Source organism: Zonotrichia albicollis, chromosome 2 (genome assembly GCF_047830755.1).
Source record: "Zonotrichia albicollis isolate bZonAlb1 chromosome 2, bZonAlb1.hap1, whole genome shotgun sequence".
Taxonomy (NCBI): Eukaryota; Metazoa; Chordata; class Aves; order Passeriformes; family Passerellidae; genus Zonotrichia; species Zonotrichia albicollis.
This window is the reverse complement of record NC_133820.1, coordinates 57,887,901-57,913,482: the sequence shown is the minus strand read 5'-3', so window position 1 is coordinate 57,913,482 and position 25,582 is coordinate 57,887,901. Positions and strand designations below refer to the sequence as shown.

At 42.0% G+C, this 25,582-nt stretch overlaps 1 protein-coding gene across 1 annotated transcript in view; it reads right to left on the bottom strand.

Moving 5' to 3' along the window:
* The window catches only part of FGF9 (fibroblast growth factor 9), a 51,384-nt gene extending 28,367 nt beyond the window's left edge, over nucleotides 1–23,017 (bottom strand). The window contains exons 1-2 of the mRNA XM_074536192.1: nucleotides 22,522–23,017; nucleotides 21,982–22,115 (exon numbers count right to left, since the gene is read on the bottom strand). Coding sequence (XP_074392293.1) covers nucleotides 21,982–22,115; nucleotides 22,522–23,002 — 615 coding nt within the window. The 5' untranslated portion in view covers nucleotides 23,003–23,017. The remainder of the gene's footprint in view (nucleotides 1–21,981; nucleotides 22,116–22,521) is intronic.
* Between the last annotated feature and the right edge of the window lie 2,565 nt (nucleotides 23,018–25,582).

Here is a 25,582-nt window from a genome sequence, read left to right as displayed (position 1 = left end):
GCAGGAGGGAGAAAAGGAGGAGAAATATAATATCTTGGGGGCTGGGGGAAGAGATTGCATGGTGTGAATGATGATGTCCACCGCTGAGGTAGAGGGGTCCAGGAAGGTCATTGGTGGAGCCTTAAAAGAGAACTCTAGAGAAGGGGAATTTTGCAAGGGGGTTAATTAAAAATAACCGACTCTGCATGTCCTCCTGCTCGATGGGCATGCAGTAGAGGGGGTGGCTCTCCTTGCCTTCCCCACCACAAAAGGCAGCAGTCCAGCTCTGACTGGTGCAGCTTTCCTGCATCCCTCTGCTTGCCAATGTGACTAAACACAAGAGGAGGGAGAGAGACTAGTTTCCATGTCTAGCGGGGAAACTGCAGCAGGGAAAAGCTGTGTCCTGAATCCACACGGACCTTTAGGGAACTGACTCACGCCAGTGGTGCAGGAGCCACCCCCCCTTTTATTTGACTCTAACAGTCTTTATTGCAATTTGAAGGACAGGATGCAGAAGCTTCAGAGCAGGGTCACATCACTCTAGTTGTGTACAAACCTACAAAAAGAAAGAGTTGCTGCATGTCAGCCCATGCATTTCAATATGCAGGAACAGAAAAAAAAAAAAAACCCAACACCAAAGCAGAAAAGTCCTTGCTCTCTAGCAAATAGTTCCAAAGCATTCATCCTTTTTTCTTTTTTTTTTTTTTAGGATTTAAGGACACTGCTCTCACACACTGGTTATATCAGCGTGAACAACTGCAGAATGACTTGGGAAAAACTGCAGAACTCACCATGTCAAAAATCATCATTCTTTATCAAGTGGATCATGGCAGTACCCAGAGGCCCCATTCGGGGCTCACAGCTCCATTGTGTGGGATACTGTAGACACATGTAATAAGAGAGATGGTCTATGCCCAAAGAGCTTATGATCTTAACCCATGATGAAAGACAACAGGTGTATAGTACAAACCCATGGGGGAAGGATAAGGGAAAAACAGCCTTGAGAATAAAAAGCAACAGGCCCAGCCGGTGACAAGTGTTTGGTGTCAGAAGGAAGTTTTAAGGAGATTTGAAGGAGAACAATAAAGGAGCTTTACGGTTATTAATGGGGAGATTTTTCCATGCATAATGGCTAACCTGGAAGAGAACATAAAATTGCTTGTTAAAAGATTGCACTGCAGAAAAGTGAAGGTTTGTGCCACTGGCAAAGCAGAGGGGAATATTGCCGAATGACCATAAGGGCCTGGTATCTGGTGTGCTCTCAGGAAAGAGATTCCCATCTCCTTTCTAGTGCTTTAAATTTACATTTCTAGTCCCAGTGAAGAGTATAATATGGATTTTTTTCTTTACTTCAGGCTTCAGTATTTTCTATGTTGTACTTCACACCAGCTTACCTTATGAAAAATATCTTAATGTAAAGAAGAAAGTACTGGAATAGTTGCCTTTTTTTGTTTATTGTTAAGGGACTTAAATGAAAGCCTACAGGTTATTTGCTATAGGAAGTTTAGTGTTATAGAAGTGTTATCTAAGTTGAGGCTTTGATGTCTGAATTACTCATAAGTATCAAAGCCACACATGAATTATGCAGGACATCCCCAAAATTATACCCATCTGTGAGTAGGTGGTATTCCAACCTTGCTTCACATAAAATCTATGTGTGATGTGTAATGTCAAACTTACCCCTTACAGAAGTTTGGCATTGCTGATAGCTGGGGCTGTATTAAAAACCTACACTTTTATCCCCAAGACACTGAGGCAGGAACATCCCTAGCTCCCCTCTACTCGAGATTCACACCCACTTCCCTTATACCCTCATGGAATTAAAGACTGCATCTGCCACAGTGAGTCATCAAGAGCTTACTCATCAGCTTTATGCAGGATTTTAACTCCAGAGAGCAGAACTGGTCAGAAGGATCCTGCATTTCTTGAGGAGTTCCTGGCACACGTTCTTCTCACATGTACCACACTAATGTGACACCTCTGTCAGGTTTTAGATATTATGGCACTTTTAAAAGAAAACTATTTCACCTGTACTCTGCCACCTAGTTTAGTTTAAAAAGATCATTTCACATAACATTTTTTGAGTGTCATATAAAAATAATTCAGCCTGCCAAAAGAGTTTTTTCTTGGAGTTTTTTTTTTTTTAACTCCTCCTGTATTGTATAATTTCACCAAAAGCAGGTTCTTATTCTGGACCTTTAATGTATCTAACTCATTTATTTTCCATCCTTGCAGACAGAGAACTGAAAGACTCAGTTATTAAAAAGAGAGGTGTTATGACTTTCCCATGAAACACATGGCATTTGCCATTTTTACTAAAATGTCTTGAGGCAGAAAACTTTTTAAAGCTTTTTTATATATATAAATTGAGAATAATATAAAAAGTAATGATATTTTCAGCTTTCTTGACAAATAAGAATTTTCAGGGTATTTCAAAGCATGACACAAACCTGGATATAAGACTATTAATTAATCTCATCTCACTTGAGGCTGCTAGAATTGAAACATCAAGCTATAAATGACTTGTTCTTTAACACAGAGAAATAGGAGCAATTTTAGGGCACAAATCATCTGACCTATTCTAGGCATCTACTTTAGGATGACATGACTCATGTGTTAAAGATGCTTAATTCTTCCTCGTGTATGGAGGGAGCCTATATTAGATGTAGACTTCTACATGACAGAGGTCCAGCTAGGACTGCATGGATCCCACCTGCTGCCTCATACATGTGATTGAGCATTTCCCCAGAATGGCTGGTGAGGGCACTAAACTATTAATACAGCCACAGAAATTAACACTCCAAAGAAAACTCATGTGATCTCAGCAATGAAAAATGACTGAAAGTCATGATTATCAAACATTATATTGACTGGAAATAAAGAAAACATTTGTGAAAACAAAACAAAACAAAAAGCCATATGATTCAGGTTAACTGGATTAATTAAAAAAATGTCTACAAATCCAGAAAATTTAAACTGGAGGAATGTATTTGCTTTCTCACTTTAGAGACTGTAGAAAAAATAGCAGTATTTATGACCAAAAAGATTCCTATAAAAATTCCAGAATTAAGCAGGAAAAGGCCAGTTCATCAAAATTTCCCACTGGAGTAGTGTAGAACATGCAGTTTAGATGGAAAATTCCAAGAAAACACCAGTGTCACCATGTGATACACAGCAACAGTGGGATATCTGATATGGACTTTTCATGGTGTTATGGTATTTTGCAGTGTACAGGAATCAGTGAATCACATAAACAAATACTGGCAGAATATGATCTTTGTGATCATCTTAGGGAAGGAGTTATTAGGATAAAGTCAAGTGCATTGACACAGGTGTCAACACAGTCTTTTTGAACGCACGTCCCTGTTGGTGATACTTGAAGGTAGACAGGATGATGTAAGTATGAAAGCTGCCAAATATGTTTGCAATTTCTGTGGTGTGTTTATTTGTACATAGCTTGTATCTGCTTATTTTAGTAATGAATTGATTGTCTACTATGTTGCAAGTCCCTCCAGCTCAAGAGCCAAAGTGCCACTGATTGAAAGGAGAAAAAGGGAGGAAATCAGGGTTGCCGTTTGTGCAGGTGACCGCAGAAGCCTCCACATGGCAAGCAATTTGTGTGGCAAGGCTCGCAGAACTGCTCATTATGAGAACTTCTTTGCCATGGCCAGTGCTTTTCTTGGTGCACCTTCCCTGCCCAAACAAGTGCCTCATCAGAGGTTTCTGCCTTCTTCATGCTCCCATACTGTCGGTGCTCACTTGTAGCAGCAGTCTCGGTAGGGTTTCCTAGCAGGCTGCAGGGCATCCCGGAGGCTCTTCCTTTGGCTGATATTCTTCTCCTGTAGATAGTTCACTGCCTGACAGATGAGGAGGCCTTTGTACACCAACCAAGGCACATAGCTTGACCATCAGCTGGATGCTACTTACCAGTGCTAAACTGGAGCTGCAGACAGCAGCCAGGTCCTCCCCCCCTTGCCGGGCAGGGAGAAGGCGCCTCTCGGCACCTGCCCAGCTCGGCAGGAGCTGGTGCGAGCCCCACTTACCGCTCCGTGTGCGCTGCGGCAGGCGGGGCAGCAGCCCGGTGTGCCGTCCCCCGACGGATTAGGTCCGTGCCAGCTCCAGGATGGCTCTGTGCCCGCTTTCTGGAACGGCCAAAGGCCTTGAGAGCTTTCCCGACGGAAGGGATTACCTCTCCCTCCACGGCACCCAGGACATTTCGTGCCGACCGGCCCCGAGCCCAGGCCTGCAGGGGCCGCCCGGGGCTGCTCCCCACGGGCCGCGCCGCTGACCCCGCCGGGGCAGGGGGGCCCGGGCGCGGCGGGCCGGGGGCTGCGGGCAGGGGCAGCGGCGCTTCTGCGGGGCTCTCTTGCCCTCTAGCGGGCAAAGCCAGCGGGGCGGCCCCGCCGTGCCCCCGGCCGGCGCTGCCGTGCCAGGCCGGAGCCTGCGGCCCGCTCTGCCGGAGCCCGGCTCCCGCCAAGGACAGCCCCGCCAGGGCAGGGGCAGGGGCCAGGGCCGTGCCCTGGGGCCGGGCTGTGCTGCGGGAGCCGGGCGGCCGGGCTGGGCAGCGCGGCGGGAGCAGCGCTCCGAACAGAGCGCCTGTCCAGGATGCCAGCACCGCTCAGCCAACTGCGGGGAGAGAGACCCGGCGCCACGGCCCCAGCCAGCAGCACGAAGAGCTGACGAACAAGATCATAATGGGGCAGTCAGGGACACCATTCGTCTTTGAGATTCCTTCAGCCGGTTTGGTGGCTGACCATGACCCCGTAGCTGCGACCACAGCTCCGGATGAGGAGCCAAAGCGGAGCACGGGGCCGTACACCCCAGCTGCTGGGCAAGCATCGTGTGCCCGCTGCAGCTGAAGAAGGGAGCAGTCACTGAGGACAAGGGAGTGCTGGGCACGCAGAGACCTGGAGGCAGCTCTGCATCAGCCCACAGCTGAGTGGGGTGGAAGTGATGCTGGAGGCCGTGTTTGGGAAAGGGAGGACATCTGCGCTCGTGTGGGGTGTTCTGACACACAGTAATTTCAGTTCTTTAAGTTGCATAGGCTATGTTTACTAAGAACTCTCCTTTTCTGCTAATGGTTTAGAAAATATTTCAGTATCGCCATCTCCATCATCTTCTTCCTTCCTGGTTCCAAAAACTTAGTCCTTTCCTACATTATTTTAAGGATACTATCTCCATCTAACAGAAGTTCACACATTATCAGTAGGAATGCTTGCTTTACAAATGTTGTAGAAAACTCACATCTTTTAAAAAACTGGCAGTGACTGACTTTCTTCCTGTAGACTTCAGCTTGACTTTATCACTTTTCCCATTTTGCAGATAGATTTTATACTTTTTCTCCCTCCTCAATTTAAAAATTATTTTCAGTATTATATATTGCATTTTTACTCTGACTGTTGTAACCACTGAACCACAATAGGCTTAAAAGTTATCCTTTTCATGAAATATACCTTGTTAGCCATCTAACAGAATTTGTTTTCTTCCTCTCTAAAGCTTTCCTACTCTCACTTATAATTTCCCATTTTTGGGGAACCACTGATACCTCTGGGGTCATCATCCCCTCTCATGACTCCTTGAGGTAGAGCAGTGATGAGAAAGTCCTCTGTTTGCTGGTAGTAAATTTAGTTGGGTCACTTGGAATGCATCACTCGGAAACCTCCACTCTCTGCTACAGTTATTATAATCCTTTGCACGCCTGTGTCCGTTTCATTTGCTTAAATGCTATCCAATTACTTTGTTGATAATTAACATATTTTGCATGGTTTTGCCTGGTGATGTTCTTAATCATTCTGTTGCTATTTCACCAATAACTCAACAGTATGTAACTGCACTCTGATTCAGTAATGTGAAGGAACAGAATATAACAGTTTGCTTTAAATAACTATCCTGGATATTATACTAATGTTTTCCTGTTGGTTGGCCAAGACAAAAGTATTTCTGACTAGAATGTGGCTTGTTTCTCCTGAACTTAATGCTTAGACAGCAAGACTGGAGACCCTTCCCTCTTGTACAGGGAGGAAAGGGGGAGAAGCTCTGGAGAAGTCAGTAGCTGTGGGGAGCCAAGCTGCAAGATTCCTAAGCCATTCCCCACAGAGGACTGCCATCTTCTGTTTAAGCCATTTCTGTTTGCCCAGCCTAAGTTTATAAAAAAACTGGGCAAAAGGTGAAGGGGGAAGAGAAGGGACCACACTGTACGAAGTGCCATTGGCGTAATCTTTTCATATGCTGTTGTGAGCTACCAAAAATATTTTATATAGTGTCCTATTTGCTGGTGAAGAATTGGAAATGTCTGTGATGTGTATCTAAGGTACTTCAGATAAGGAGTTTTTCTACTCCACGTCTTTGCCATGAACAGCTACAAGCCATGTTTGCTGTTACACAGGGAGTTAATGGTAATAGCTGCATCTTCTAGGTTTAAAATAAGTGAATTCAGGCTTACCAGAGAAGGATAAAGAAACCAACAGAGGTTCTTGAGCTACTACACAGCCCTCAATGTGACTGTCCCTGCCTCTCTCTGGATGTCAAGGCACTGCTTTTATGAGAGTCACCAAAAGACTTCTGAGTACCAGGCTGTATCTTTATCCATAGCTGGAATATCTCCTCCCTGCAGAGGAGCAGAACAGAAAAGAGTCTTCATTCCTTTGCCCCCACTCCTCAAAATTCATACTGATTTCCACATCCTACCCTACTTTTCTCAGAAAAAATTTCCAAGGAGATGAAAAGCTCTCTACTAACAAGAATTTGCTTCTCTGCTTTCATGGCTGCTCTTGACAAAAAACAGCTTTCCCACCCTGTTGTTTAGATTTCATCAAAGTTTGCAAACCTGAAATCCACCATAGGAATTTTAGTCCCCTCCCAGAAGCTGTTATTCCAAGAGAGCTTAGAAATTCATCAGAGGATCTGAAAAACACATCAGCACTGGGAATCCACAACTAGGATTTCATGCCAGAAATAGGTGCCGCCTGAACTACTTTGCTTTTTCTAGGCATTGCAGTGAAATCACTGACAGGGAATGGGGAAATAAACTGTTCAGGAGATTCCTCTGCTTTAAATATTGCTCTAGGTTTGAGGAGGAGAATGGCAATTACTGTCAGAGATTCTCAGGGACTGACTTTATCGCACAACTAAGCATTGAGAACTCACTTCTGCAGATACGAACAAATTGGCTGTGACTACCTTGCTGTTACTGCAGTAGCACTGCAGCCAACAGAACTAAGCATGCAAATGTGAGACATCAGGCAGACATCTAGTATTAAGTATCCTGCTTTTTTTAATGGGGCACAGGCTTGTGAAGAAACACATGGCAAAACTGAAGGAAAATTATCTTGCCAAGCCTCATGTTATGCTATTTGTATAAATCTTGATATGAACAAGCAGAAGGAATTTGCTTGAACTTTTTTTGAAAATTCATACCTTGTGTTCTTGCTATCATCTGAGTGTTCCAGCTCTGCATGTGGGAACCTGGTTCTGCTACCCTGCTGAGGGCTGCTAAGGAGAGCTCTGATATAAGCTTATAAGCTTGCTCCCTTCTCTAGACTGGATGTTCTCTGGTTGTGTCTTCCAGTGGAGTGATGGTGATGACACTGCAAACCCCTCTCTTCAAAAAAAAAAGGAGCAAACTCCCCCCTTAGGTAAGCTACCACCGCACCACTCTATTGCTGGAGTGTTAACAATTTATACAAATGCAAAACAAGCAAATTTGAGTATTTTATTCCCTCAGGTAAAAAATCCTTTTCTAGTTCATCACTGCAAACACTCAGAATTTGTAGGCCATTCTCAGTCACAGCTTACATAATTAGGAAGCTGTGGAAGTCATCATAGATGGACAGATGAAAGCAAAATCCAGGTACACCAAGAACAGGGAGATGAGTCAAAGATCCAAGAACTGCTTAAACATTTGCAGAGTCACGTAGTGAATTTCTGGAAAGACTGTTTGCAGTCCAGGTGCTCAAAATACGTGACTCTCAGCTGTAAAAGTGTGAGGACTGAGGGCTCAGTAAATGTACTTGAATAGTCCTCTCTGTAGATTTGATTGTCACTCTATTTTTCCTGCATGCAGATTTTGGTCCAGTAGTCCTCATATTTTATTTATAATTTAGGTCATATGCTGCTTTCATAATTTTTGTCTAGTCATTTAAAGCATCTTTGCACAGTATTCAGACAAGAGAAAATATTGGGGGTTTATTATTATTATTATATTTTCCATTTTCCTTGGATTTAAGCAAAGTCTACATAGTGCAGAGTCTATGAAACACTTCAAATTCACTTTGAAACTTTACTTCAATGCTATTCAAAAGTTGAGGCATTAGAGTTGTCCATGAACAGTGAGAATGAAGCTCATTTCTTAACATTTCTGAAAGGTAAAAGCAAATCTGTAAGCATTTTAAGCAATTTTTAAGCAATTTTTTAAGCGATCACAAACACTTATTCATAACACATGCAAATGTCACACTCAAAAAAGAACTTTACTGGCAACATGCTTTAAAAAATCAGCCTTTTAATAAGGATGTTTTACAAGTGGGGTCTCTCTTAGAACAGAGAATCAAAAAACTTCCATTACTGAAATAACTTTAAATTATGCATTTATAAGAGCAAAAATTCAAAAATTAGAGCCCAAATTAAGACTGAAAGGCTAAGATTCTCAGAACTGTTCATTGGTGTCTCTTTTTGGCTAATTACATTCAAAACCTCTGAAGATGCCTTACATGAGTGCTCAGAAGTGAACTGCAGGAAATACTTGGGAGAAAATTAGGTTCATTAAGATCTCTTCATTGAATCATAGAATTGTTTAGATTGGAAAAGAACCCTAAGATCACTGAATCCAACCATTAACCCAGCACTGTCTGCTGCCACTAACCCATGTCCCTAAGAGCCAAATATACAACAACTTTTAAATACCTCCAGGGGTGGTGACTCCACAACTTCCTGGGGCAGCCTGTTGCAATGATTGATAACTCTTTCCAAGAAGAAATTTTTTCTAATATCCAGTCTAAACCTACTCTGGAACAACCTGAGGCCATTCTCTTTCACCCTATCACTTGTTACCTGGGAGGAGAGACCGACCCCCACCTGGCTACAGCCTCCTTTCAGGCAGTTGTGGAGAGGGATAAGGTTGCCCCTGAGCCTCCTTTTCTCCAGGTGAAAAAACCCCAGCTATTCCTCACAGCACTTGTGCTCCAGACCCTTCCCCAGCTCCGTTGCCCTTCCCTGGACATGCTCCAGCCCCTCAATGTCTCTCTGGCACTGAGGGGCCCAGAACTGAGCACAGGATTGGAGCTGTGGCCTCAGCAGTGCTGGGTACAGGGGGACGGTCACTGCCCTGCTCCTGCTGGCCACACCTGGCTGATCCAGGCCAGGATGCCATCGGCCTTCTGGGCCACCTGGGCACACTCTGGATCATGTTCTGCTCCTGCTGACCATCATCCCCAGGTCCTTTTCCACCAGGCAGCTTTCCAGGCACTCTGCCCCAAGACTATAGGGTTGCATGAGGTTGTTGTGATTCCTCCATGTCTTTAACTATTTAATTACTTATATCCTAAGTAAGGATAAGGATTTCAGTGCCTGAAGACAAGCTCCCACTGTTCAAAATTCCTGGCCTCATCTTTTTTGCAGTGAGATCACACTTCCATTAATATGTGGTACTTTTTTCATATAAAAATTTACTCTATACCACTTCATACCTCCTCAGCCCTTCTGAAAATTATGTCAACCCAGACTAACCACTACAGGTTTCCTATTTCATAGGATACACAGACATCACTAAAGATTTCCTGTTTCATGGATGTACAGCTATGATCTTTGCTCTAGAGTATTTGGGAAATACTACCACACTGGGAAATCCTACCACATTATGGAGAACAGACATGAGCTGCCAAGAAGGCCAATAAGCATCGTACTTTTTAATTCATGGTACCTTTTCATTCACATGATTCTTAAGCAAACTAAGAAAAGCTGATGCAGGCAATATGACAGCATGAGATATACACCATGAGACAAAGCTCAATACTAAATTCTGCCTGTAACTGGCATTCCCAGCAATTCCTTTCAAGAGCAGTCCTTAGAAAAGCTATTCCTGAGTAGAAGATAAAATTAGATAATTTTTACATTTTTAAACAGCATTTAAGAAAGGAGATCACAGTCTTTATTCCTTTTCCCATTAAACACAGAGCAGCCTGACTCTTCCCCTACACTTCTTAGGTGGGCGGCACAGGCATACAACTCACAGCTATTGTGTGTTCAGGGACTTAGGGCTAACTGTGGCTGCTTTGACCCTCAAGACTTCAGCCACCTTTGAGACACTGCTAATGCAAATCCTACCTCTGTCCACAGGCCAAAAATATTCAGCAGCAACCTCAAACCTCCTGAGGCAAGATTCACACAAGTGGCTCAAGTTTCAACTGCTTGATGGTATAGAACTGCATGAACTTAAGCAGTTTCTCCACAGGGGAATATAAACAGCTCAACTCGAGGTGAGTTATGCCTAGAACATTACAAAACATTAATTCATACTGAGCTGGAGAGGAAAAGCACCCAATATTGTACTCTTTCTTGAATATATTCACAAACACAGGCACCCTTGCTCCTCCTAATGCTGATATTTAGAATTCATATAACTGCTGAAAATTAATTTCCATTACGCTGCATTTACAAAAAAAAAAGATTGTTCCATCTTCACTGAGAAGCAGACTGGGTACCTACAGACACTAATGAAGAAAAAGGCAAAACTCCTATCTCATGAAAGATAGAGGTCCCAGTCCTCCTAACAAACAAGCAGTTTGGACTGTTAGGCAAGGATTTCTCACGCTGCAGAATGCTGTCTCATGCTCTTTGGAGGACGTCTGTTCCCAGTCACGACAGCCTAGCTGGTTCCCATCAGTTTCAGCATTTCAATAGTACTGACTGCCTCTGCATGGCAAGTATTGTTGAGTCTGCAGAAACTCATCCAATCTCTTTTTGCTGACAGCATAAGCTATGAGATTACTGTGTCATGTGAGCTGTTTTTACGTCTTGTCTTCTGGGGGGGTTTGTTTTCTCCCTCTGATTGCTTCTAATTATTGAAGGTTCTTACTCTTCCCTACTTCTTTACTTTTTGAGCAAGGTTCAATCAACTCAATTCAATCATCTTTGATCTCATCTCCAGTTCTGCTGATGAGATCAGTATGGAGCTATCTCATCATCTCCACATTTCACTGCTGCTCTGCCTTTCTTCTTAGTCATGCTTTAATGTGGCTGTTTGATGACTAAGGCAAGAAATACTTACTCATGTACTGTGTCCTCAAGCTCTGAATCACTCAGCATTTAGCACAAAATTCTAGCATTTTGCTCTTAAGAATAATACCCAGAGACTTTGCAGTGGGTATTATGACATTTCATCATGTTCCTACCTTTCTACTAAAAGTTCATTTAGTTCTTCTCCTGTAACAATAAGATCTTCTTCAACTTTTTTTACTAAATTTGTCATCTTCAAACTATGAGACTCCTAAAAGAACTATGTCTGTAAAACAGAGACCAAAAGAATATGGAATTCTAGAGCAAGACCTTGTATGTGCATATCAGCTATGGCCCCTGTGCCATAACCTCTTGGTCAAAACTACCTTCAGCACCACGGGCTCTGCATCATAGCACAGACATCTTCTGAATTAGCCAGGGGTTAATATTTTCCTCCTCCCACTTGTGATATGAGCATTCTCAGCTGTGGAGGGTTGGAACTACAGCAGAGCCAGATGAACAGCTGACTCACTGTGCTCTGCCAATGGTGTACCACATCCACACAGAGAAAATCCCCTTTGCACAAAGTGGTCACTAGAAATGCTGAAACCTCAAGCTCTTCCTTAATTAAGCTTTTCAATATTAAGCAAAATTTCAGTCATTTTTTTAAAATTGTCTTTCTTTGTATTTGCATGACCATTATTCCCAGTGATTTCTAAGTGGCAATGTACCTCCAGGAGAGGTACAATATATTGGCTCTCTGGAACACTTCTTTTTTGTCCTTGTTTAACTCTTTTGCCGGTTTTAGTACAGACAGCAGTCTTTAACAGATGACAAACCATAAAGAAACATAATTTCAGATCTTAAATATCTAGAAGTCTGTAGAAGTCCTTGGAAAAAACTAAAACTCTGCTTCAGTTTAAATTGTGTACACAAAGACAAAAGGCAGCACCTTAGGGAATTAGAAATCTCCACAATACAAATGCAACTAATAGAGCCCCAAAATAAGAGGCTGTTAACATATATCAATAAATAAAACACAATCTGTGCCACAGACTTGGTTAAGAGGACTGGGGGACCAAGACTCAGAGGAGACTAACACGAGCTACAAGAAAAGACCTAACTTTTTGTGTTTCTGTTGGATTGGTTCTGAACAGGCCTTTCACACAGCACTTCCTGACATGAAACCTTGATCCAGAAGCCTTCCATGCACAAATCTCATCCAGAATTCAGCAGAAATGTGGTGGATGTAGAATTCACGGGATTACATCTGGTATGCCATGTATAGTGGCAAGTGCTCATAGAAGCACATGAACAGCATGTCCTTTCTAATAGAAATTTAGAGATTTGTAGGCAGAGCTGCAGAGCTATGTTATAAAGGCACACTCTAAGTCACTGCCAAATCTAAAAAGAAAACAGCCTGGGGTTCTAACCTTCATTCCAATTTGCAACATGTAAAAGCTACAGATAAACACAACTCCTCTTCCTCCTCTCATCATCATAAAGCCTCTGATCACAACATTTTAAAATCTTTTCCAGGCCGCTAATTCAATGCCCACCAGCAATTCTGTTCTTTCCTATACAAGCACATTTTTAATGTTATCCTATCTGAAATTCAAGTCTGGTAAATATAATAAATTTGATTATAACTTCGATTCCCTAGTTATTAAATTAGCTTATTTTCAGAAACCATGCTAAATCTAAAGGAGAAAAAGCAGCAAATTATACCTGTCAGCTCTAATGCATTTATAACTACATGAATAAAAGATGTGATTCATCATAGATAATAAGTCTTGCAAAAACTTTGGGTGAGCTGAGAAAATAATGCTAATAGCTTTCCAAAACTACTTATAATTTAAAATCATTTGAGTGGTGAGGAAAATGTAGCAGATTCTAAGGACTACAAAGTAGTTGAAATTCCATTAAATTTGCTCTTGCAGAATTTCTCTTTTTGTGCAAAACTGCAACAGTAATTTTTACTTTCATAACTGCTGAAGTAAGATCAGGTATGGAGAAACGAGACAAAACATCTTTTGTGAGTAAACATTTTAGCATTCTCTGATTTGCTAGAGGACAGTATAAACTCTCACTTTGTACCCATAAGCCTAACACACTGTATTATTTATTACATCTATGACAACAGAGTTGTGTTTTGTATAGTATCAGTACTGTAACTCCAGGATGCACATGAAAAGCCAGGACAGATGACTTTAATGTCTAAACCCATTTCTGTAGACATTCACTATTTGTTCTGGCTAAGCTGTTTCTAAGGGTAGGGGATGAAGATGATGAATAAGGCAGATTAAGTTTTAGGCTATCAAGTGTAAGTCAAAGTACAAAAGATACATTCTGGACTGAAGTCTGGAATAGTTTTGCCAGTTTCTTCAAGCATCTTAAAATCTTACAGATTGTCTCAGTCTTAGGGAATATAAGGTATTTTAAACTTACATCATTATATACAAAGGAATTAGAATGAGGGGCACTAAATGAGGCATAAAGTTAATGGTAGTGGTTTCCACCATGCTTTAGACATTTTTTCTTCCATCTTCTTGTTACTTGCTTTTATTGAACCATAGTCTGTCCCATTTCTTCAGAATGTAAGTTACAACAAATTAGTGGATATAAGAAAGCGATGAGTAGCAGCATCAGACTGACAGACATCCTTGCATTTAAAATAAAGTGGTGGATGCCAAAAGTTTGGTAAGGCAAAAAATTTATTTTATTTTTTAAAATTTGCAAAATTTGGACCAAAACCTGTCCAAATAAAGTAATATTTGCAGAAAATATATTACAAATAGCACCTGACTCTGGGGATTATTTCCAGCTCTGTCACTATCTTGTTTTAAGATTTTAGACAAATCATTCCAGCCTAATGTGTTCCATGGCACAAAAAAAGAAGATAATCAACCTCTAGTGACCCTACACAGATGCTGTGATACCTAGGTCTTGATAAGGTACCCTGACCTTTCAGAGCAGCAGAGTCCCCTGTTGCTTTCCCTGCAGGGATTCTGGTGCCATCCCAACTACCAGTGGCAGTTGAGTTACTGGCAATCAGCAAGTAAACCTAGCTGCTGAATTTACCAGTATAACATATAATAAAACAGATTATATAAAAAGAGATTGAGGAGGAGAGCATACTAAAAGGAGAAGAAGAAAAAAGAGATTCCATGGGTGTTAAGTAATTTAGATCCTACTTAACCTGCAACAAGAACGGCTGCCTACTATTTGTTCACTATAATAATGCAATACTTATTCCTCAAACTTGTCTTCCACTTCATCCATCATCCAGGTCTGACAAGAGCAGAGGGCTCTCTGGGTGCTGAGATGTTACCAGCACTGACAGATGACTGTTATGGGTAGATTTGGGGTAATGTCACACCACAGATAGTTCCTGCTTTCCAGCAGGTTTCCCACAGACTCTTCTGGTGCTTCACTGGTGTCAGCTTCCTGGAGCTTCTCAGGGCTAATGGAGTGGGAGGCTCCTGACTGACCTAAGGTCCTCTGAGTGAACATGGCACTTTCTCTTGCTGCTGTGAAGAACAATAAATAACTTGCTGTCATCAGTCACTGCCTCCCTTCCAACAGAACCCCACCCACCTCAACTCAGGGGCAATCTAGCATGGGATGCTGAGCACTCCTAAATGCCTTCAACTACCACAGGGAGGTAGGCAGGCATCCTCTGCAACACTGGATAATCTACCATTGTGAGCTCTCTCCAACTCTCTCTGCAGCAAATGATAGCAGTAATGTTTGAACTGACAGAGGATATATATATATTTTTCATGTAAGTCAAGACACAAAAAAGACATAAATTCCAGTGCTCCCAAATACAGCTGTTCACAAGCCTAGTAACAAGTTAGTACACAGGGAGGGAATGAGGATATCACAACTTCTCCTATGCAACATTCTTCCCTCAGTTACATCTTGAAGTAACACATCCCTGCTTTCATCTGTCATCAGGGTGGCACCCCATAATCAAACTCTGTCTGACTATCTTATTTGTTGCCAACTCTAACAGCATTTGTGCCCAGCAAGTTTGATATCCAGATCTGCAAGAGTTCCTTTCCAAAAATCTCTGCAGCAACTAGACGCAGTAAAGAAAAGCAGTTTAAAGTGTAGACATTTACAGCTGCACAAAAATAATCCCTGTTCCCCTTACAGTCAGAGAGACTGATACAGGTATCTTTGCTAGAGATTCAACTAAGCCACTTGAACAATTACCTGATACAGGTATTTCTTTGCTAGAGATTCAACTGAGCCACTTGAACAATTATCTTGGGATGAGACAACTCATGCCAAAGATGATTACTTACCCCATTAACAAGAGCATAAGGTGATAAATTCAGATACAGACACCTGTATGTAAACATTTCTTTTTAGTGGGATGAAACTTACCCACATCTAACACACCTCTGCCCTTTTACAAAAACCTTCCTGTGCATGCTTTAGTCCTACCAGTCTCTTCTGTTCCTCAGAAATTGGGTTATGGCTGATTTGCTGTGGATCCTCTGGACTACTTCAACTAAATCTCTCCATTATAGACCAGCCACAGAGAGTCTACACCTAAGCAGCAGGAACATGAGACCCACAAGCAATATAAATGCCATGGGAGCAGGAGATTCCCTAAGCCTTGTGAATATGAGACAGTCTGTGTATGTCAACATTTTGCTCTTGGTATAGCTTATGCCTTCTTGGACACATGCAATTCAGATATTCCAGAATACCAACTCCTTCAAGTTCCCTCAAGACCTTTCACTTCTCTAGAAAAAGGTTATGTAATGGCTTGGAAATCCTCTCTGGCTGTACTCAGCAGAACAGCTCCTGCCTGACTACTGCCAAATGGGGACTGTCCATTTTATCCATAGCTTTGTCAGGGATTTTTATTAGTGCCATTATTACTGTGCTTTTCTGAGAGGATCCAACAGCAGCTTTGGTGCAGCTACAGACTGAGGATCCCTCACCAGCAAATATATCAAGACTGCCCACAATATTCACACAAATAGTAAAGCTGGTTTTCAGCTCTGCAAGTGCCAAATGCAGACACCTATGGAAAAAGATTCTGCTGACTACAATGAACTTCATATTAGGACTTCCAAATTTTGAAGAAAGGATTGCAGAATCTTCTATAGTGAAGCTGTGTGTCTACCACACACTCCTTCTATTAGGTTAGATAATATTAAACAACTAAACACATACATGGAAAATAATCATGCCTTCCCCCTGCTTATATAAAAATAGGTGCTTATACAAAAATAGGTGCAATCACAGCTCATAAAAGGTATTGTGAGCAAAAGACGTAAACACTGTTTGAAATAATGGGATACATTACAGAAAACAGTAATTTAGAGTTTTATTATTTCTTTCTTTTTCACAGAAATAATTATATATACTTCACCATCTTCAGTAGTATTAAGGATGTGATAATTAAGGTAACTTTAATAAATCACAGTAGCAGTGCAACATGTTATTAATAGTTGTTCTAGACTGTGGTCTGGGAAAAGAAACGAGAAATAAATACATGATGCTGCCTCTACTTCAACATTTCCAGAAAACAATTATTTTAAAAATATTTTACAGGTTACAATACTGACAATTCTATAATTGTTTCTTTGGTAATACTGTGAAGTAATGCCTTGCCATCTTTATAGTATTTTTTGAACTACATAATAATAGTTATTTTAAATTATATCGGTCTCAGTCACATTGCATTTAAAAATATAAAGTCAGAGTCCCTAATAAATCCTTCTGGTTTTTCAGGTAACACAGATAAAATTAACTTTGCTAATCTTGACATGTTTTATTGTACTCTTATGCACAATTTCTATCCCTCTCTCTTTTTAAGTACAGAATCTATACAGCAGAAGGTCTTAGGCAATCTTAACTATAGTTATTACTGCCAACTCTTCTTACAAAATTCAGGGTGAAATACTGGTATAATTATAATTGATTGCAATGCTCACACTGATTTCAGAGAATGAAAGAAAAGAGAAGAAACACCCCCTGAAATATAGCAAGGTCCAAGAAACACAATTCTATATTTACATAAAAAGCACTGGTAATAAGATTTCAGGAAATCCTATGATTAATATATTATAGGCAAAATATATATATAAATGTGCATATATTTGTTTGTACACAAAAGTACAGGTTAAAGGCCAAAATGATAGGATCCCACTTAGACATAGGTCTCTTCTTTTTAATCAGGGCTAGCAGCACTGCAGAAGAATGTTTGCAAGGGAAGAAAAATGAAGGACAACTTATTCAGGTGAAAACATGAGGAAAATACTAGCGCTAAAACACATCATGTAATTTCATCACTTAAAATGTTTTCAAGGGACCCCTATTATTGTTGCAAAAATGCAATGGGATCTTATCATTAAAAGATAAAACAGCAGTTGAACTACAGTTCTCATCTAATAGCAAGAAAGTCTCCACTCTTCAAATATTTATGTATACAGTTAATTTTATGCAAAGTAGTCTTACTTCAGACCACAGAATTTTTCAAAATGCTTAAAATTAGGTATAATATATGAAACTTGTCACAGAACTGAGACCTATAGCCTTACTTGGAAAGTAATAGCAAATAAACTTTCCAAATTTAAAAAATGAATATTCCTTCACAAAAGAGAATCAGTTTTGATCTGCTTTTTGTATTCACATTAGTGTTTAAATTTTGCTTTCAACTATTTTTCTCTGATTTTCAACTTCAGTTAAAAAAAGTAATTCTGAAGTTTGAGGGAACTTGTGTTACATATACCAGCATAGTTTTTCAGCTAACTACATACAAAGAGTGTGGGAAGACAGTGTGTTAGAAAGGTCAGTATAAATGAATGCTATGAGAGGTATTTGGGGACACATATCTTAGATAAATTTTAATTCTTTTCCTTTTAAATGGACTCTATCATGATAAGCTTTCAAGTAACTTTAGCAAGTTGAAAATATTTGGAGATAAGCTATATTTATAGTGTAGCTCCTAACTGCAAAGATTGCTGTGAACTCTTATTTATGAGCTGAATAGTGTTATCTAGCCACAAAATGCTCATATTTATTTTCAGATCTACTAGTGGATGAATGTTGACTGTCTAGTAATTAGTTCCATTTCCATCATCTCCAAAGCATACAAAACAACTGGACTTTCTGTAAACTAACAGCTTAAAAGATTCTTCATTGGAGGAAGGTAATTCAGATTCCTTGAAAGTAATCTCGCCTCTATCTGTTGTTTGGTTTTGTTTTCTTTTTTTCTTGTGGAGGAGGGATAGATAGAAATTATGAAAATGGTAGAGGCTGCACAGGGCTCTGAGGAACCTGACCTAGCTAAAGATGTTTCTGCTCATTGGAGGGAGGTGGACTAGATGACCTTGAAAGGTTCTAACAATTCTGTGAATAACAGTCTTACAAGGCAGCTTTGGAAATCCCTGAACTCAACTTCTAGCCTTCACCATGAAGACCTGGGTACAGGACTTTTGAGCCTCTGGATAGAGACCAAGGTATCACCTGGCCAACTTTAATGACTGTCGAGTTCTGTCAATCACCCTGTACTTTTCTAAGTGTGCTAAGAACATTTTGTGTTATCACTTTTCAGAAAACTTGTCTTCCCTGTGCTTACATCCTTACCTGCTTCAGAGTGTTTGCCTTATACTCATAGGCAAACAGACTGTTCTCATGTTTGCTAAAGTAAAACAGAAGTGATATTCTTCAGAGACCATATAAGTTTGACTCGGCTAAAGAAGGTCTGGCTTTGTGAGACCTTCCATTTCAATCTTCTGTCTGACATTGGGCAAAATATAATCTTACAATCCAGTTCTTGACTTATAAAACCAAACAGTGATATTTGTTGTCCTTTGATTAGCTTGTCTGTTCAGCTCTGCCAGGCAAGTATCAAAATACTGTTAGCACACTGTACAGCCTACTAAAATCTCACATTTGGTTGGAGCTTACTGTCATAAGTACTTATGTTAAATAAGTCAGACCAACCCCCACGCTATTTCTTGTGAGATGGGGACATGTATACAAAAGATGGCTTGCCAGCTTCCTCCCTCAACTTAGAAACAGCTGATCACTGCCTTCCCCAATCCAGTTTATGCAGCATTTTAAGTCCAGGAAGACAGACAAGCATGATGGGTGGCCTTCAGACTAACCGACTGAATCCAGCTCTCAACTCTTACTCTGTAAGAAAGGGTTTAGACAGAATGTAACAGGAGTTAATTTAAGCTGTTCCAAGAGTAAATGAATGCTGGCACTAAGCCTAATGCTCTTGAGGGGATTGGAGTTCTAGTAGAGAGTGAATCCCTCTTGGAACTTGGCCTAACACTTAAAAGTCACTGAGATGTGGAAGTGGACCTTCAGGCATGAGGAGATGTATGTTTACTTGGCTTTTTTTTTAACTTTGTAACAAAACTTAAAAGGAATAAGTTTCTGCCAAACATGATTTCCTAAGAATGACAGGACTCACAAGGGTTTTGTTTCATGGTGGTATGTTTTTTGTCTTTTGATGTGACTTTACATTATATTTATTGTGCCTAATGAAAGACTAAGAAAAGACTGCATTTAAGCATTGTTACGTAACTATTCAGTGGGACATTGAATCTTAAAGAAAAAATACATTTTAAACATTTCAGAAAACATTTTATTAGTATTTTCATTTGCTTTTTCAAATTTTCAGGAATGCAAACACCTCTTGTACAAAGTGTGACATCACCACACAGAAGGCACTATATAAAAAAGCAGGTAGGACATCTTGCTAAATGTAATGATTTCTGCTTATAAGAGCATGGAAGAGCAAACTGAGCAGGACAGCAAAGGGAGGTAACACTTTGGTGCTGCAGCATGCAGTAGCTGATGACATTTGTCACCACATAACTCATTTTGTCTGGTGAAACCTTTATTACATTTACCAGACTGTCAGCATCAGACCACATAGATCTTTGCTTTCTGTCATAAACCACCCTGCAGTGATACTGCATGGGGTGCAACAGGACTGTGTGACTCACCAGGAGCTCTCTAGCTGTTTAAGGCGTGTGTTCTCACAGCACTCACAACTGCAGCAGCACAGCTGTGAGCAGCACGAGTGGCAGCTTCATATTCCAGGAGCCTGGGCCCACGAGGTGAATTTAGTGCAGGAGACAAGGGGTGGCTGAGGACACTGAACTCGCCCATCAGCATTGCGTGCTCTCAGCCACATGAGGACAGCTCTCCTTCACACTGCAGCTGCATCTGCTCCAGGCAGGAATGCCATCTGAGGAAAGACAAATGACCTACTTATTTGTTTTTACTTGAAGAAAAACTGAAAATGCCTGTTGGAACAATGAATTATACCTCCTTGCCTGTGCTGTGGATGTGTATTCAACATCAAGGGATGTGGCATTCAGAAATCAAATCTCTCAGCCATCCTTTACAAGATGCTTCTAAGATGTTGCCAGCACTCATGAAGTGCTCACTATTGGCTTACACAGAAAGTAAAGTCCTTTTAAAGTGTTTGTAAAAATACTATGTGTCAAACTGTAAGATTAGGATGGGAAATATGTTGTCTAGAGGGAAACAGAAATAGGCAGTAGGAATTTCCTGCAAGTTTTACAGAAGAAGTGGGATTTTCCAATGTGTTTAACAATTGACAGATTTTGCTCCTATGTTTTATATTGGGATTAAAAAGGCTTTTCCCATATGAGTTAGTCTCTAGGTCTCTAGGAACAGGAAAAACCTTTTGCAAAGTACATTAGCATGTAGAGATGGAAACCATTCATCCTGGGTAATTTTGCAATGAGCAGTCATTTGTGTTCCCCAGAGAAGGTGTTTTTGAAGGGTTTGTATCCTGCTAAGGACTTGAGTCCTGAGATTCTTGAAGACGTCTCAAACACTTCACAGAATGACACTCAGTGAACAACACATGCTGAAAGAAAATGGGATAAATTCTGAAATGCCATTAGTTAAATGACTGAAACGATGCTCTGTGAAACTGAATTCATGACTCTGAATTCAGGTCAGGGAAGGAGAGTGAACTAAAATTACTTTGATGGCAGTGATGGATGACCCCCTTTTGTCAGTGGATAGAGGGCAAAAAAGCATTTCCATGTTACAGAGCCCATACCAGAACATTTGTAATGTTGACATCACAGCATTGGCTGTCATATCAGAAAGAAGTGGAAGATACAGTTTGCTAAAACAGACTGAGTACCTTCTGAAGGCCCCCAACCAAAGACCAAAGTAATAGCAAATTGCATGCAGCACTCACAAGGAGTCACTAGGTGAACTACTCTCATAACAAGGATATCGGTACTGCCAACATACAAATGACATTTAACTTACTCTCTGCTTTACTTCATATAACCTTATCATTAATTTTCAGATGGCCCAATTTTTGAATGTGATCAACTAACTAATGTTTGAATGTAACCAACCAAGAACTAGAGAGCTTTGTTAAAACTATGGCAGTGAGGAAAAAAAAAAGCAGTCTGAAGCATTCGTTGTGAGTAGTGGTCTTTTGGCACAAGCATTACTGCCAACCAAGTCATTCTGTAATGCTTCTCAGCTAACACCTCTGCCATGACAATTTTTCCATAAACTCATCTTCTGCTATCTGTATTTCACGAGAAACTCTAGTCTGCCCTTGAGAAGGATATTGCAAACTTGCTCATGCTTTTGTTGTTTCTGATCTGGATCACACACTGAGCAGCACATCCACAGGGGCCATTAACGCCTCGGAAATCATGGGCACCGGGTCAGCCCTGCTTGTGGAAGCTCACCTAACCTGCCTTGCTCAGAACCCCGGGATTCCCGTAGTACCTAGAGTCCGGCTTGTGATCGATTGCTTCTCCTGCTCTCAGCAGTGGGAATCTGCTCTGGGAGACGAGTCACACCAGGGAACGAGGCGAAGCTGAGCACTGACAGACACACCGGGCTGGCCGGGGCACCCCTGGGGCCGTGGGGCGCTGCGAGCGTCGCCACTTTTCACTCCCTACCGCACAGGCCAGGCCTTCCCTGCCCCCTCCCCTGGCACAGCCCAACACCTGCTCCCTGCCCTGCCCGCCTTCCCTCCCTCCCCACCGGGAACCCGCCTGGAAGGGGCCCTGCCGCCTGCCCTCACCTGGGAGCTCCCCGGCCCGGGACGGAGGCACCGGGCGCACTCCGCCTGCGTTACAGAAACAGGGCACCAGTTAGGCTGGAAAAGGCTTCTGGGATCATCGAACACAACCTGTGGCCCAACACTGCCATGTCAACCGGCCCATGACACGGAGTGCCACGTCTAGTCTTTCCTTAAACACCACCAGGTCCCTGGGCAGCCCGTTCCAATATCTAACTACCCTTGCTGTGAATAAATTCCTCCTAATGCCCAACCTAAACATCTTCTGGCGCAGCTTGAGACTATGTCCTCTCGTGCTGTCGTTTGTTGCCTGGGAGAAGAGCCAACGCCCGCCTGGCTACACCCTCCTTTCAGGTTACCTCTCTGCCAGTCCGTGCCCTCCGGTTGTGGGGGTGGCGCCGCTCCCGCCGGCGGAGCGCGGCCGGCGCGATCCCGGCGGGACCGGGCCGGAGCTGCCCCCGCCCCGCGGCCTCGGGCCCGGCACTGCGCATGCGCGGTGCGGCCGCCGCGGCGCTTTCCGGGAAGATGTCGGCGGCGTGGAGAGTGGCGGTGGCCGCCCGAGCGCCGCTGCGGGGGCGGCTCGCCGGGATGCGGCCCCCGCGCAGCCAGCGCCGCCCGTCCGCATGGGGGACCGCCGCCGCCGCTGCTCTGGTCGGGGGAGGCTGCCTGGCGGCGTGTTGCAGCGGGCGGCCGCGCGTGTTCCCGACGGTGCTGGCTCAGGTAAGGCAGCAGCATCCCCGCTCCGGGCGGCGGGCAGGGCTGGGCGGGCGCGCCGGGAGCCGGGGCGCGGGGGCGGCTGGCGGCGGTCCGCAGACGGGTCACGGTCCGCGGTGGTCAGACCCCGTCGTGAGGCGGGACTGGGCTGCGGGAGCCCTCCTGGCCCCGGTGGTGCGGCAGGTAATGCGCGTCCCGGCCCCCTTGGCATCACAGCGGGTCACTTAACGCGGAGCTGCCTCGCCTCAGCGGCGGGGACTCCGCCGGTGTCCGCAGCCGGAGAAGGCAGGGCTTGCCTTCTGCTTTAGCACGGAGCCTTTCCCCTCTCCCCTTGACAGCCGTGCTCATGCTGAGCGATGGACCTGTGTGCTTTGCACAGACACACGGCCTGTAGCGAGCTCCGCCTTTTGCTGGTAACTTTCAGGGGAAACTTCCCCACGGTGCCCGGTCTGCATGTCAGGTGCTGTTAGACAGTCATGCACGGCTTTGTCTCTTGAAAAGAAATACGTATAGCTGTTTCACGGAAGTAATACTTTTGTAGTTCGTACTTTGTCTGAAATGCATTACACAGACTTATTTCCTCTTATTATGTCCAAAATGTGTGCCCTGGATGCTAAAATGTGATTTGCCTTGGAGCGTCAGGACACTCAGAAGGGTGCTCATGACAGATCATTATTATTTATAAAATAATCTTTGTACCCGATTTCGCAACTTTATCCTTTTCATGGAGGCAGTGAGCTTTTTCCTCTTCTTCCTCCAGATAAGAAGTTACTGTCAATTAGAGTTGGTTTGTTGTTTCAAACTGGAAGATGTAAATGCTTTGTAGGCCAGAGGGTTTAGGTGTGATGAGTGAAGAGGTCAGTCTATGCTTGCAGTGCCATTTATCTACTTATATCTAAGAATTTTTGGAAGTATTGAACACTTTGTATGTTTTGATGTCTTATCTCTTAACAGTGATTAAACAGGCTGAACTACAAGCAGATAAATAGCAGCCTTTATTCTTGAAAACATTTATTTCTGAGTCAAGAACAAATAATTACTTTTTTAATTCTTTTTTTTAAACTATTGTGTCCTTCATTGTGGAAAATACTTAAACTATATCTTCTTAGAAAACTCAAATTTTATTAGATAAGCATTTTTCAAATAGATTATATAGTAGTCCTGGTCCTTGTTAAAACTTTAGACAGCACGTGTTAAAACTTTAATGTTCTATATCCATCTCCTAGCAAGGAAAGCATCCATTACTCAACAGATATGCTACTGAAAATGTATCTCCTTGTTGTTGTTACGTTTAATTATATGAGGTTTTAAAGCAGCATTGCATTATTTTTTAGAAGTCCTGTCATTGAGACCAATGTCATTAGTACATGGAACTCTTGCTGAAGTGGATGTGTATGTAGGTATATGTAAAAGGTGTTAAATGTGGGAAGTAATCCCTTTTAAAGGATGTTGAGTAAAGAGGTCTCAGTCTGGTGCTGATGCGTTCTCGTGGAATAGCTTCCATGTAATGCATGGACAGTCGAATGAGTACACTTTTGATGATTCTCAAGAGGCAGTCCAAAAGTCTAGGACTTACTCAACTGGTTTGGAGATAGTAAATTATTGGACTCTTCAAATGTTTATTCAATTTGAACTTTTGAGTTTTCCCATAAAATGATTGTTGGAGAAGCTAATTCTCCATATATGTTTTACTCCATATTGCTGCAGGTAGTGTACTGAGCTTTTTAAAACTATCTAAGAATTTATCATGCAGAGCATAATGCTGCAAGTGGATTGTGAAAGCTATGAGCCACAGTGATAGAGCCACACTGCAAGTCTTTTAAGCAGTTTAGATGCTGCTTGTGACTTCTGATTGATAGAAAATAGCCCAAAGTGAAACAGTGTTGAAACAAGCAGTCACCTTTATTACATATTTTGAAGCCATCTTTTTATCAAGTCAGAGATTGTGGAATCATGAGATATGAAAATTCTTTACACATTCTCATAGGGGATAACCTTATTTTCTGTTAGTATTCCTTCTCATTGTAACTAATCTTAACCAGCCTTGCTTGAGCTTGTGCTGACAAACAATATTGAACTGTTTGTTCCTGTTGTAGTATGCTATGTAGTGGGAATGTTGGCAGCATGGTGTGTGAAATATTACAGGTTAAGGCAAGTATTTGAAATTAAACAGCGTAATTTTCATTATCTTTGTTATAAAGGAATATGTAGTGGAAATGTTTATACTTCTGTATCATCAACAAGGCTTACTGGTTGCTCTTGGGAATGCAGTGGGATTATGGTACAGTGCTTCCCAATTTTCCTTGGTAATATAGTGTTGTCTGTTTAATTGCTGCAAAATTGGTCATAATTATTTAAAATATTTGACAAAATAAAGCTGACAAAGTGACAAGGTATGTCCATGCTGTAAAGAACCAAAATAATAAGATTTTATGCTTTTCAGCAGCATTACATTATGTTTAAAAACTTCTGTTGTTAAGACCGATTTCATGTCTGTGTGTGACTCTGGTGTAAGCATAATTTGAGCCACTGAGTAATTTTCATTCTTGTCCTAAGTTACCATTAGTAACTTCTTCGCACAAAGACTTTATTGGAAATACT